Below are 13890 nucleotides of genomic sequence, written 5' to 3'. Positions count from 1 at the left end.
TTACCTCACTTTCTTCCAAGGTAAGGGGTGAGAAAACTTAATAAATTTTAGACACCTTGAGGCTATCTGTCTCAGAATAAATATAAGAAAAATACCTTAATCTTACTTCACACATGGACTGGGAACAAGATGAGCTACATGGGGACACAGTGGAATAAAAAGAAACCGTCAATGTATGTTTGTACCATGGATAGATGCAGGCCATATCTTACAGAGGGAACATTCATTCCACTCAACTAGGTTCCCTTTGGGCCATGCCGATTTTGTGATACTGTCCAAATACTATTGGTAGTCATGAATTATATGGAATGAGGAGACTGCGATACTCCTCAAACACAATTATGTTTGTAACAGAATATATCATATAAGCTTTTCTTTTTTGAGAACTTCTATGATCTTGGATTAACAATAATGTGTAAATAACAACAATAACAATAGTAATGATAGTAATAATTCCTTATCAAGCATGGTTCCCTAAGAAAAGACTTTCCCCCTTCCCAGCTATTTATTCCTCTGTGGCATACCTGATTACCCTTAAAAGTAGTAAGTTGGGGTTCCTTGATATAATACATCCCATTCATAAATCAATAGAATTCATATGAAGAAGCTTTTCTATGAACTACATAATGTCCCATTGCAAGTAATATTTATATATTCACACTGGAATTTTTTTTCATGTGAAACATCACCAAAATTTTCCTGCACATAAAAAAATAGTTTTTCCTGAGCCATTCCCTCTGACATGCTAATCTTCTACTCTAATTTTTTTTTGGGGGGGGGGGGATATATGTATACACATAACACACATCCTTCCAGTCTAAAAGTTCCAGGGATAGTTTTATGTGCTGATCCCACTGAATATATCAATATCCTGAATGCATAAATTTGCTTCTTCTTTTTCTTTCTTTCTTTCTTTTTTCCTTCTTTCTTTTTTTTGCAGGGAGTGAGGGAAGACGTGTAATAAACAGGTGTAAATTCATGCTTAGAATTTAAGATAGAGTCTGATAATGGACATGTTTCAAGGTGACCAAGGTGGATTGTAAATTTCTTCTTCCCCTTCACATTTCCTTTTCACACGGATACAAACATATACAGGAATGTAATTTTGCTGTCATTTACTGTGACACACATTCTGTCTTTCCAACCAATCTATTTCATGTGTGGGAACAAAAAGGTTTATTTATCCTTTCTTAGCATGTCAAAATCTCATACTTTCCTTTGTCTTGTTAATAGTGCAAATAAAGAAGCCCACCCATTCAGTATCCTCTTCACTTGTTCCCAGTTTTAATCAGCTTATGCTTATACAGTGGCTGGGACCATACATCATACTAAGCCATCATCAGGTTTCTTGATTTTGGCTTAGAACAATGAGTGAACCAAACTAGTGTGATGCAGTAGGTCCTTTTCATCATCCAAGAACAAGAATCTGACATACAGACATAAATAAGAAAGAAACATCACCAAAAGGATTGGTCCATTCATTTTTCACAATAGATATTACAGCATAAGAAGGAATGTTTGTCTCAGTATTTAAATACATAAACTATCACCAATACGCAATGTTTCACTGTACTGTATGATGAAGCCCAAAGTTCAATTACACACTCCATGAATATATTACAACCAACGCCTCTGTGTGAACTAGGTATAATAGCTAGATTTAAATATTGGGTTTCTTTTTTAAACTACACAAAATGCATTATGGGTTTCAAAACATGTGATGGTTTGTTTTCTTTTAATCTTTTATTGAAATCTTTGCAGGTTTCTCTTGTGCACTGTCTGATGTAATGTTGCCATCCTTCTCTGCCACACTTCGCATAAGTTGGGACTTACTAGAATTTCCAGACAGAATGGTCTTCCTGGTTTAGGAAAGACAGGGCAGGGTTCATGCTTGTAGGGGATATCTGGGTCACTTATCATACTAAGTCATAAGACATGGCTTACTAACCAGGTTGTCTAGTTTTATACTAAGCCCAAACCAAACATTTTTGCTTAGTGGGCCGCATAGCATATATACCATGTTTCCCCCAAAATAAGACTGGGTGTTATATTAATTTTTGCTCCAAAAGACACATTGGGGCTTATTTTCCAGTTAGGTCTTGTTTTCAGGGAAATACAGTATTAAATGCGTCCGTCTGACTGACGATCTTAACTGGGGCTTATTTTTTGGGTGGTGCTTATATTATGAGCATCTTGAAAAATCATGCTAGATCTTATTTTCGAGTTGGGTCTTACTTTTAGGAAAACACGGTACTCACAGCTAAGCAAAGAATTTATGGTGCCAAAATACACCCCCAAAACTGGGTTCAGTTTATCTGCAGATGGGCTTATCTGCAAGTATATAGAGTAGGCCAGTGGTGGCGAACCTATGGCATGGGTACCAGAGGCGGCACTCAGAGCCCTCTCTATGGGCACATGCACCATCGCTCCAGTACTAGGCCTTCAGCTGGGTTTTATACAGCCTTTTCGCTTTAGGCCTCCATCACCGTGTACAAAAAAAGGTTCAATCATCAGTCAATTTCAACTTCTCGCCGGAGAAAAAAAAAGACCTTGCAAAGTTGGAATTGATTGATTGAACTTTTTAGTCCCACCCAGTCTGCCATTACCACCAAAGCCACGCCCATCCAATGAGCCACGCCCACCCAGCACCCGATGATACATGAGTGGGTTTTGGGTTGCAGTTTGGGCACTTGGTCTCTAAAAGGTTCGCCACCACTGGAGTAGGCTTTCCCCTCAACTTTTTAAAAGTACCTGTATATCTTGTATATATTCACAGATATATGCAAGCCTATCTGTGAATAAGCTGACCATCAAAAATTTTTGTATGTTTAATTTTCACAATAGACTTATCCATAGTGGCACATTTTTCAAAGTAGTTTGATTAAAAATTTGAGGATCAGTTTAACTGTGGATGGGCTTATCCACATGTATATACAGGATTCCCATTAGAATTATTTCTGGGATTAAGGAGTAGTTTCTTAAACTGAGAGGAGGAAATTAAGCTTTTCCCAGTTCTGTAATTCTGTAATAAAGATGGGCTCAGCTGCAAAAGATTTCAGTTATATCAGGTTAACTATTATTCATATTGATATTTTTACAATACTTTGCTCTTCCTCCAAGGTTGCAACCATACTTGCATAACCTAATTTTGAACCAAGATTGAATATTTTTCTACTGTATTAATACCATGGCCTATTATTTCCTCATCTTTTCTCTTATTTGTTTTCTAAGTGACTGTATAACTGTATACTGTACAAAGCTTGCACTGTAGCAATTTTTGGATCCCAGAAGGTTCATGCTATTTACCAAGTAGTGTATTTAGTAGGCCTTCTGAGTTAACATGCTTATTCAGGTTTATTTCAAGTAATTTTGAAATTAAACATTTATTTGAAAACACTGTGGAAACATCACAAAAGAGAAGGATTAGAATTTCTTTTCCTATACATGGGAAGCAGATCTCAATGTTTAGTTATAGGGCTAGTCCTATAATTAGGCAGAGTAATCTGGTACTTTGAGGGCAGAAGTGAAGGGATAGTGAGCAGGGAAGAGAGAGCTGGGGATGCTACTCAGCTTCTCCTAAGCCACTTAGGACAAGTTATGGAAGACCTTGTTTTATTTTCAGGCTCAAACTAAAATTCAACTGCCAGTTCAATCTATTGCTGTACCTGGAAGAACATGTAGGATGGAGTTCATGGCCTCAGGAGAGGTTTCAACCATATTTAAGTGAAAATAATGTACGTACTGGACTCAGCAAGTGTGTATTTTCACAAGTAGGAAAAGTTAGAGTGTTGTGCACATTGTAAGTGTAGCCTTTTATATACTGTAGTAATCCATGCTTGGAAAGAATCAGACAATTAAACACCATACCATCCAAGGGTCTATCACTGTGAATGGAGAAATTGTAAAATTCAAAGATTTCTGGATGTTGAATCTTTCTTAATGCTTACTGAACCCATGCAGACTTATGACTGGAACCCTGGGCACAGATCTGTCTTGATAGCTATTTGTCTTTCTTTTGAATTTGAAAACAGGAAGGAATAACACTAATATAGGATAAATTGAGATCCTCTGAGATACAACCAAATTGATGCTCAAGCTTCTTCCTATCCTTGGCCATCCCTTTTATAAGGAATCAAGACTGATTTTATTTGAATTTACCTTTACCTACTCTGTACTGTTTGCTCTTCAATACGCAAATCCTTAGTCACACTAAAAAAAGATACAGGTGAAAAGGGAGGAATGGGTTTTTGAAGACCAAAATTATAAAGTAATTAAACCCAGCCATTTGAGATTTTGGAAATGTTTTATAACCCTTTCTCCTTGTCGGAGGCTGTCCGGTGATACTCAAAGGTGAATTATTGTCTTTATTATTCATCTTAAAGTCCTTCAGCACATCTTGCCAGCCGTGAGTTTGACAGTTGAGATGTGCCTTGTATGCTGTTCTTAATAGGAGGGTTGGCATCTTTTTATCCAGTGATTGGTTTTCCCTGAACAATTCTGGGGTAACGTATCGTGGGTTTGTACTTTCTGTAAATGATCCAGAAATGGAGCCTTCGGGTGACCAGTTTCCTCGATCTGCTGCTGGTGCAACTTGCTTTCTCCATCAAAGAACATCAGGGTGGTGCCAACTCCCACCAGCTGGTCTCTGGCACATAACGCTTCAACAGTCTTTGGCAGGAGGCCAAATACCCAGCATGGCCAATTTTGGCTGGCACGGGCTGTTCCATTGCAGCCACTGTCCGCTGCCACCCAAATTTTCTATCTCATTTTCTCTCCTGCAGATGGAGGTAGTTAGCACCTTCAAGAGAAGCGGCTCCTTTCAGGGGGCTGTCCGACGCCGCTCTTCCGTCCTCAGTCAACTGCACGATGTAACCAATATTTCTACCCCCACTCACGTAATTCTCTCCGCCGCCAATGCCAGCGCCGGTGCCGGGAGTGAGTCTTGATTTCCTCTTACTGCTTGTGATTTAAAACAAAACAAAACAAAAAAGCAAAACAAGACCAACCCCCCCCCATTCTATTTCTGCCCCTCCTATAATATCCCTTTTCTTCTCTCTATCCACCCACCCCCGTCCCTCAGTCCCGCGTTGCTGCAGCCACCGTTGCAATATTATTTATTTCAGTTTTTACTCTGTCCGGTCTCAGCTTGCCGGATTTCCAACTTCTATAAAGCCATACAATTTCTGCGCTTTGCCTCTCCTTCTTTAACCACCTTCACCCCACCTACCCAGCCCCCAGCCCCCTTCTCTCCTTGGTTTGCTCGTCTCGTTCACTTTCTCTCTCCGTGGCTGCTGGTTTTTAATGGACTGGAGTCAGATCCCCAGCTGGTGAAGTGGGGCTGGGCCAGGGGAGGGACTGAGTGCTCAGATAAGCGGGAGCAAGGGAAAACAATTCCAGCTGGGGATCCAGCCTCATTTATTTTTTTTCTCTAGCCACGCATTTTGACAGTGATTGGTGTTTATTGTGTTGTTTGGTGTGTGTCACTTGCTGTTGCATGTAAGAGATGGGGAGGGAGGCACAGAGAGAGCAAAAGGGAAAATTCTAGATCAGGGCACAAAACATTTGGAGTAGATTTTTATATTCCTGCCTCAGTCTGAAATGATCGGATGACTAATAGTAAGGTCAAGGCAATTCTGGTGTGGATTAAATCTGGAAGCAAGCACAACACCCTTTAGAATAAACCAAAATTGCTCCAAAACAGATTCTCATGATGACAGCTCCACGGGTTCAAATATAGTTTGCCATCCACACTTCACATTAAATTGCCATGAAAATAGGTTTAGAGGTAGGCTGTCTCCAAAGAATCTTCGGAGTTATATAATTTTGCTCCAAATGTTTTTCCGTGGAAGGGGGGGAAAATGAAAATAGGAGAGTTGTCATAAATCTATGCTTCTGGGCACATCTTCACTAGAGACAACTGAAACAGCATTCTCCCTCATTCCGATGGAGCAGATGAACTAAAGTAATGAAGGTTAGTAGTAGAAAGTGCAGTTTTCTAAAAGAATTCTGGTCTGAAGCCATGACAATTCAAATAGCATTAATTCAACCTTAAATATGTTCTGAGGTCCCTGATGGATGCTTGACAGTGAAATGGATTCAAAAAACTGGTTCAGATTTGTAATCTACGTAGCAGATAGGGTGGAAAAAATTGCAAAGGAGATACTAGCCATCTAACAAAATGGGTTAATTGTAGGAAGTTTCTGAACAAACAAAAATCACCTTGGAGACTGATTCTGAGGGGGGGGGGAAATGCCTGCTCTGTAGATGGAAATACTGCCTTGGGTGGGACATCTGAGAGTTTTAAAAAGTGTCTATGGAAAAGGCTAAAATATTGATATAAACGCAGGGAAGAATTCTGGGGATGTAGTCAGGAAAGTGGACCTCTTAAGTGAAAGACAAGAATGTGTTTCTTGAAGGCACCTCTGTGATGTCATGGATCAGTTCCTCTGTATGTCGGTGAAAAGAAATGGTTCCCCTGCTCCTTTTATCCCCCTTTTCTGTTCCCTCACCCACCCCATCGTTCATCAGAAACTGTACCAGTTCTTCCTTGCCTACTTGAAAAGAGTTATTTCTCATTTTTTTGGCACAACAATGAAAGATCCACAAAGGTAAGCCACCTGTTCTCCAGCTGCCAGTCCCAGGTATTCTTGGCAAGTTGGTTTATTTAGAATATTTCAATGATTTCTTTTGTTTTGGTTTTTCTTTTAACCGGTCAAAGCCATGCTGGTGGTCATGCCGGCATTGTGGTGTGGTGTGGTAGATTCATGGTGCCTTTTGGTATGACATGCACTGATCTTGCTTTTCAATGGGGGCATAATCTACAATGTAAACCTTCGAGTATGGCCTTGTCATCTTTGCTGCACTTTTAGCAGCTCTCTCTCTCTCTCTGTCTCTCTTTCTGTCTCTCTAAAGGCTGCCTTTATATTAAACTTTTTTCCTCCCTTCCAGTGAGCTGCTGTCGCTCTTTGGGCAATTGATATCCATCACTCTAATGTCCTTGGGAATCTTTCCCCACCTTCTGCATCTTGGAAATGCCGTTGTCTGTTTCTGTTCCTTTTTCTTTTTGTTTCTGATGATTATATTTCTTTTTTTAGGAATCCCTGTTATGGATGGCAAATGGGTTTCTCCTCCCTAAATATTCCACAGGGGAATCTTGTCTTTTCAGGCTCACAGAATAGATTGAAACATTTTTGGTTTATGAAACAGAAAGCAGCAGCAATTAGCAGCTTCCACTGTCCAAGTGCACTCTTGTTAATATGTTCTCCCAAGAAAGCCCTCTGAGGTCAAAGAACCTGTGTAATGCTTTATTTCACTGCAGTTTCCGCAAAAAAGAGCTTTCTAGGAGGCCTATCTAGTAATACTATTTTGGCACCCAAGATCTGATTTTATCTCTCAGCCAAAGCTTATCAGCCTCACACACAAATTCCCCCTTCTCTTTCTGTTTGTTTTTTTCTGTTTATTATCTATCTATCTATCTATCTATCTATCTATCTATCTATCTATCTATCTATCTATCTATCTAATCTAGCTTATCTATCTATAATTTATAGCTCTATCTATATCTATCTTATCTATGTATCATCTATAGCTCTATCTATGTATCTATCTATCTATCTATTTATCTATCTATCATCTATCATATCTATCTATCTATCTATCTATCTATCTATCTATCTATCTATCTATCTATCTATCTATCTATCTATCTTGGTGCTTAGGAAGCCCAACTTTTTCCACCCAAATAAAAACAGAATTACATTTAACATATATTGCATGCTGCTCATGCCCTGCTAGAAAGAAACAAGTTCATTCAGCAGATCTGAGAATATTTCAGTCCTTTTTTTAAAAAACTGAAGGAAAAATGAACTCTTATGATTTAAGCAGAATCTGGTCTGACTTCCAGCTACTTCCTCCCTCGCCCTTTTCTTTTTTTCCTGATGTGCTCCATGTACCTTTAATACTAATAGCCAAGAATTTGGTGAATTAATGTTTCCTCAGTTTCTGCTGAAATTTTGTTTAATGCTCTCTTTAAAGACAGAGACTTCTTTAAGAGTACAGATGAAGCCTGTTTTTTCTTGCTGAAAGAAGCAGGCAAAGCTTCTCAAATCAGAACTTTTTTGCAAATAGCGTTGATCTTGATAACCCTACAGGTTTTGGTAGGGCTAGATTCTAGCAGGCATTTAATATTTAGACTTTGTTTATTTCATAGCCTTTATAGATTTTAACACACAAGCCTGATTTATTTCAATTGGAAACCTTCAGAGGCCATGATTTTGAAAGGCAGTGGCAGCATGAGTCTATTCATTGCAGAGTAAATTACTCTTTTAAATCCTACATAGGCTGTGGACTATGATAGGAGTCACACTAACACAGTGAACAAAGTCACTGTTGTGAGAGGGGCAGCTACATAAATTATCCAAATGAATAAATATATTTCATTAGAGAAATTTCATTTGTTAACCGAGTTATACACATTTTAAGTGTGCATAGGTGAAATAACTTAGCTCTTCCATTGCATTCACTTTACCGGCAAGATCAAAGAATGATTCAAACATAAATCCCCCATCTCTCCAAAAGTATATTTAAAAAACCCAAGAATTATCATTTCTTTATTGTTCAGAGTTCATTTTCATTTAATCAATAAGCAGTATCAAGCTATTATAAATTGAAGAAAGGTTAGGGGGAAGCTCACTATTTCTCTAGCAGTGTTCATTTGGAAGACTGCAATTGCAATATATAAACTGCAGATATAAACCTATTCAAAAAAAATTAAAAAGGCAGCCATAAGACTTATAGCCTTGGCTTATAGCTTTGTCAAATTAAGATACTATTTTGACCTGACACAACAGCTGCTGTCCTAATAGTAACCAGAATTTTAAAATATCTTTTCCCTCTGGAGCCTGAAATGAATCTCCTGTCTTAGTCCCTGTCCTGGGTCCCCTCCCCTTATGAAGTTCCCCTTCCTTTTTGCTTTTCAGCTTCCAAGATGTCATGGATGGAACCACCTCTATACCAGTTGGAAATTTCCTTTAATGTTTAATAAAAACAAAACCAAACACTCCTTCCCTCCCACAATTCTTTTATTTATTTTCTCTTCTCCTAAAGTCATCCCATCACTGCTGCTTTTTGCTTATTCATGGGGATTTTGAGCACTACATGCACCAACAGGACCTAGCCTAGGCAGAGTTTCCCCAAATTCCATGAAGAGCAGAAGCCCTAATTTATAATATGTGAAATCTTCTCTCTACACATTTTCCACAACAGGGACTCATTTGGAGATACTGTACATACCAAAGAAAGTGATCTAATTTATTTCCCTTGCCCTCCCTTTTTTGGGGGGGGGGCAGTTCCAGAAATTTAAGAAATTGTGCAGCCGAACTGTTAAGAAATTGGGATGAAACTGCTTAGTGGTTTCTAGTGGTATAGTGAAAATGGGGTTTGAGTTTTTATTTCACCTTAATATGTGCCCCAAAGGAGCACCTCTCAAAAAAAAAAAAAAAAAACACAAAACCAAAAGCTACAACTATATAAACCACTTGGAAATTATATTCTCACCCCCTTGGTGTTTTTGGAAGTACAGATAGTCCTCAATTTACAACAGTTCATTTAGTGACCATTCAAAGTTACAACACTGAAAAATGTGACTTATGAGCGTTTTTCTTATTTACGATTTTTGCAGTATCCTCAAATTCAGATGCTTGGCAACAGGTTCATTTTTATGACTGTTGCAATGTCCCAAGGTCATGTGATCACCTTTTGTGACTTTCTGACAAGCAAACTCAGTGGGGATGCCAGATTCACTTAACAACTGGGTTACTAATTCATCAACTACATTTATTCACTTAACAGCTGTGGCAAGAAAGATTATAAAATGAGCCAAAACTCACTTAACAAATGTTACACATAACAATAAAAAAATTGGGCTCAATTGTGAATGTAAATCGAGGACTACCTGTATAGCTCCTGTCACTGAAAGATTGCTCACTTAATCTTCAATCATTTTAACCACTGATAATTATTATCCATTGATAATTTTATGAGTGTGGAAATAAAACCCTAATGAAAATGTAAGTAATAACATGCCAGATTCCCATACTTAAATAGCTTTACCTACCTTTCATTTTTCAAGTGTTGAAACATGTAAATATTGTAGCACTGTAATAGTAAAGAAGAGACATCTGTTTTCTGAAATCTATGTCCCGTATACCTCCTGTAAAATTTGGCTCAGTGGAGAAGTGCCTTGTAACAACTCCTAAAAATACGTGTTCAGCTTATCTCCATTCCAGAGATTTGCTAGATCCAGTCATTACAGTCTAGTTATCACTTCAAAATAGTGATAAGCTGTATCATTTAGTGATCTTTGCCTATAATTTAGGGATTTTAAGGAAAAGCTGGACACACGCAGGTTTTGCTTTATTCCTGAGGAATGGCAGTTATTTTTGAATCTGAGCTAAAGGAGAAATATGAACTCATGCAATTGGAGTGAGGCAAAAACTGCTTGCAAAAAATTATTATTTCAGATATGAGCTCATGCACTTTGGGTTCAGAAATTCAAAATTAATCAACCTGTTTGCAACAGTCCTGCTCTTTAATTTGCCCACAGTTCTACTTCTGAATCATGTTAGATCCTAGCAGCTAAAATGTGGCAGATTGACCTTTGGCTTTTAATGAGAGATGGGAACAAGATTTTTTTCCTGGTTAAGAAAAGGTCCATAACTTCATGCAAAAGTCCCATAATTGTTTAAACCCAGGTCTATAATTTCAGCTAGTTAATAATGCAGACACAGATAGATCTTTTGCCACACTTCATTTTCTCTTTGGGAACATTAAGCAAAGCTGGTGGCTCCGAACTAGTTTTCCTGGGAAGGAATGCCTATTAAACCAGTTTACCTCTATAGTGGAGACATAAACATGAGGAGAAGGAGGTAACACTTTCACTCAGTTTTTCTAAAAGCATCAGTGCAGGGTAATATTGAAGAACTGAATGTCAATTGTAGAGAGTGCCTGAAGATTAGATGTCCTGAAAGGGTTTACCCATCACCACCTTGTGCTTTTTCACCTCAACTTGCTGGCTCATCTTTTCTCTTGTGTCCTACCACTTGCTTCTGGCCACTGCAGGGACAGGAGGGAAGCCTGTGAGGCATGGACAGAGGGCCCAATGGCCAAGCATGAACTCATTATCCCCTCTTCCCTCGTCTCCTCCCCCAAACAGCAAGGATGGGCCTCAATACTCGAACGTTTACTGTACTGTTGCAACAATGCATGGGTCTTTCTTTTCTCTTCCTCTCCTGCGGCTGTAACTGGAGACGTTTTCACTGTGTGTCTGTGCCGTTCAGCTTTTCTGAAGTCTTCTGGGACTTCCTGCCCTGACTTTCTTGCAGCATGAAAGCCACCTCTCTCACTCATCTCTGCTTTTGCCACATTGCACCTTGAAGTCTCCCACAGGGCTTTTTGCTGTATGTGTCAGCAGCTGTCGACCATTATGCACTTCCATTGCACAACACCGTGTGCTTCTTTCCAAGAGGTCAGCTTGCCCACAGGGTCCATGGCTTGATTAAGGATCAAGCCTGATGGTGTCAACAACAAAAAATGAACAATACTTGGGGAATGCTGATTTGGTTAGTTTCTTCTCCTTCCCTCCCTCCCCAGAATAACAATTATTTCATATTTCCAGTCATTTTAAGGGTGAAAAAAGGGCATTCTTTCATTTTTCCTTCAGTTCAGCTTAACTTTTAAACACTGAAATGTTTAGCCCAAATGGGTAGCCTATCAACCATCTATTGAGTTTGGTGAGGAATATATAACAAGATCATACCGAAGCCACTCCCAAATGGATACTGGCCTAGCTGAGGTAGCATATATGCAGGTTGGCAAACCAAGATACCTCTGCAAAATAAATAGAGTGCACTTCTCTTTCCCATTTTGCAAATGAAGAACTGAAGCATATCATTAATAACTGACAGATGCTTCTCTCTCCTTCTGCCCTCTGAGTTGTAGATCCAAGTACACTTGATGTCAAGTCACATCCAGCTATTTTTTCCTTTTGTACTTAAAATTATCCCTTCTCCACCATCCTCAAAGAGGTTGTATGATTCAAGGAACTGTCAGCAGTTCTGAAAACAAGAAATATTAAGGAAACCAAACAATAATATTTAGGGTAAATAAAATTGGAAGAAGCCATTTTGAGTTTAGGCAGAAAATCAAAATGCTCCCCTTCCAGAAGTTAACAGTGGATGCTTCATACCAATCCTCTTGAAATGAACAATTTAATAATCAGTGTCCTAATTTACTTTAATGATATCCATCATGCAGGAAACTGGGAATAGATGACAGAGCATATTATTTCCAGCTTCACAATGTGGAACATAAAATCTACCTGATCAAGGCACCGAACTGAATTAAAGCAAATACGGTTTAGCAGATATTGTCAGAAGCAGCAATCTCTATTAAGGAATTATGAAGTTAGCAAGACACTTAGGATTCAAACCTGACATGATTTTGGTATCAAAATAATTTTCTGTGATTAATTTGAGGCCTGGACTAAAAGCCAATTATTTATTTATTTGTGCCTTTAAGTCACAGTTGACTCTTTCTGACTGCCTGGATAAGTCCCTGAAATTTTCCTGGCAAGATTTCATAAGTGGTTTGCCCTTGCCTCCTTCCTAGGCTGAGGATGTGTGGCTGGCCCAAGGTCACACAGCCATTTTTGTGTCTAAGGAGGACTAGAATCATAGTCCTCCATTTTCTATCCTGACACATTAATCGCTACATCAGACTGGCTCCCCCATAATATCTGTTAGGAGAGATATTGGTTGTATCTTGGTTAAGAATTGAGTTGCTGGAATTCTTGTAATGCTGTCACTTTCATCGCAGCACAACTGGCCCACAATCACTCTGCTGGGCTGCATACCTAAGGCAGGTTTAGAACTCACCATCTCTTAGTTTCTAGCCTGGTGCCTTAACCACTACACTAAACTGGCTCTGAAGGCCAAAACAGTCATTCCAAATATGGTGCAAAGTAAACTTGAATATCTTTCCATTTCCTAAGATCCTTTGGCTAAAACTGAGGGAATGTTAGCTTTGAGATCCAAAGCCTCTGTTGAATTCCAGCTTGAAGGTAATGTCTCTCATTTATAGGATTGCATAACAATCTGCCTCCTTCCCTCTCTGCAACAGCCCCCTCCTGCACACATACATACATATAGACGCCAACCATTTGAATACTTTTAGAATTAAATGTTTTATTTATTCCCTTGTCTTTTCTCATCTCTCTCCCCCCCCCTCTCTCTCTGTCTCTCTCTCTCTCTCTCTCTCTCTGTCTCTCTCTCTCACACACACACACACACTCATACACATATTTCTCTCCAACAATAGGAGACATAATTAAGAAACTTCCCATCATCATGTTCCTTCTTGCTCTATTATTTGTCTAATAAATTGCCTTTGGGAATCTGACCCCACATTTTTGCCATTACTGCATGCTTCCAAATTGCTTTAGTTTGGGAGTTTCGTTCTTCATTTGGTTTTGAGTGTAATTTGTTTTGTTTTCCTAATTTTCGAGGGCTTTGCCTTTCTCTTTTAGACTTCACAGGTTGATTCTCCCCAACTCATCATTTTGATAAAGGAGCTGGATACTGGTCCCCAAGCATGATGTGGCAAGAAGACAGTCAAATGCATGCAGTTGCTTAGGATTGCCTCAGTCTTTCTCCTCCCCATTAAGCATGCAACCCTATCAACATTAATGTATCTCCTCTTCATCATCAATCTTCTGGGCATTCGTCAAATGGGCTAATCCTATCCAAGAAGCATGAGAGAAGTCCCTTCTTTTCCACACCAAACTCCACCATAAATTATAAGACAATGACACCCGTGCTATACGCAAAGCACCCA

At 39.0% G+C, this 13890-nt stretch overlaps 1 protein-coding gene across 7 annotated transcripts in view; it reads left to right on the top strand.

Annotated features, from left to right (window-relative positions):
- The window catches only part of ATP2B3 (ATPase plasma membrane Ca2+ transporting 3), a 129005-nt gene that overhangs the window by 112922 nt on the left and 2193 nt on the right, over window positions 1–13890 (top strand). For 3 of the 7 annotated variants that reach the window (XM_039361337.1, XM_039361338.1, XM_039361339.1), the window contains 2 exons: window positions 4782–4935; window positions 6529–6608. The exons of 2 other annotated variants lie outside the window; for them this stretch is intronic. In XM_039361337.1, coding sequence (XP_039217271.1) covers window positions 4782–4935; window positions 6529–6608 — 234 coding nt within the window. The remainder of the gene's footprint in view (window positions 1–4781; window positions 4936–6528; window positions 6609–13890) is intronic. 2 more of the 7 variants (XM_039361343.1, XM_039361342.1) reach the window with 2 other exon arrangements.

This window comes from Crotalus tigris, unplaced genomic scaffold (assembly GCF_016545835.1).
Source record: "Crotalus tigris isolate CLP2741 ecotype Arizona unplaced genomic scaffold, ASM1654583v1 scf7180000019254.217656, whole genome shotgun sequence".
Classification (NCBI taxonomy): Eukaryota; Metazoa; Chordata; class Lepidosauria; order Squamata; family Viperidae; genus Crotalus; species Crotalus tigris.
The sequence above is the reverse complement of the archived record's forward strand: the minus strand, read 5'-3'. Positions and strand labels throughout refer to the sequence as shown.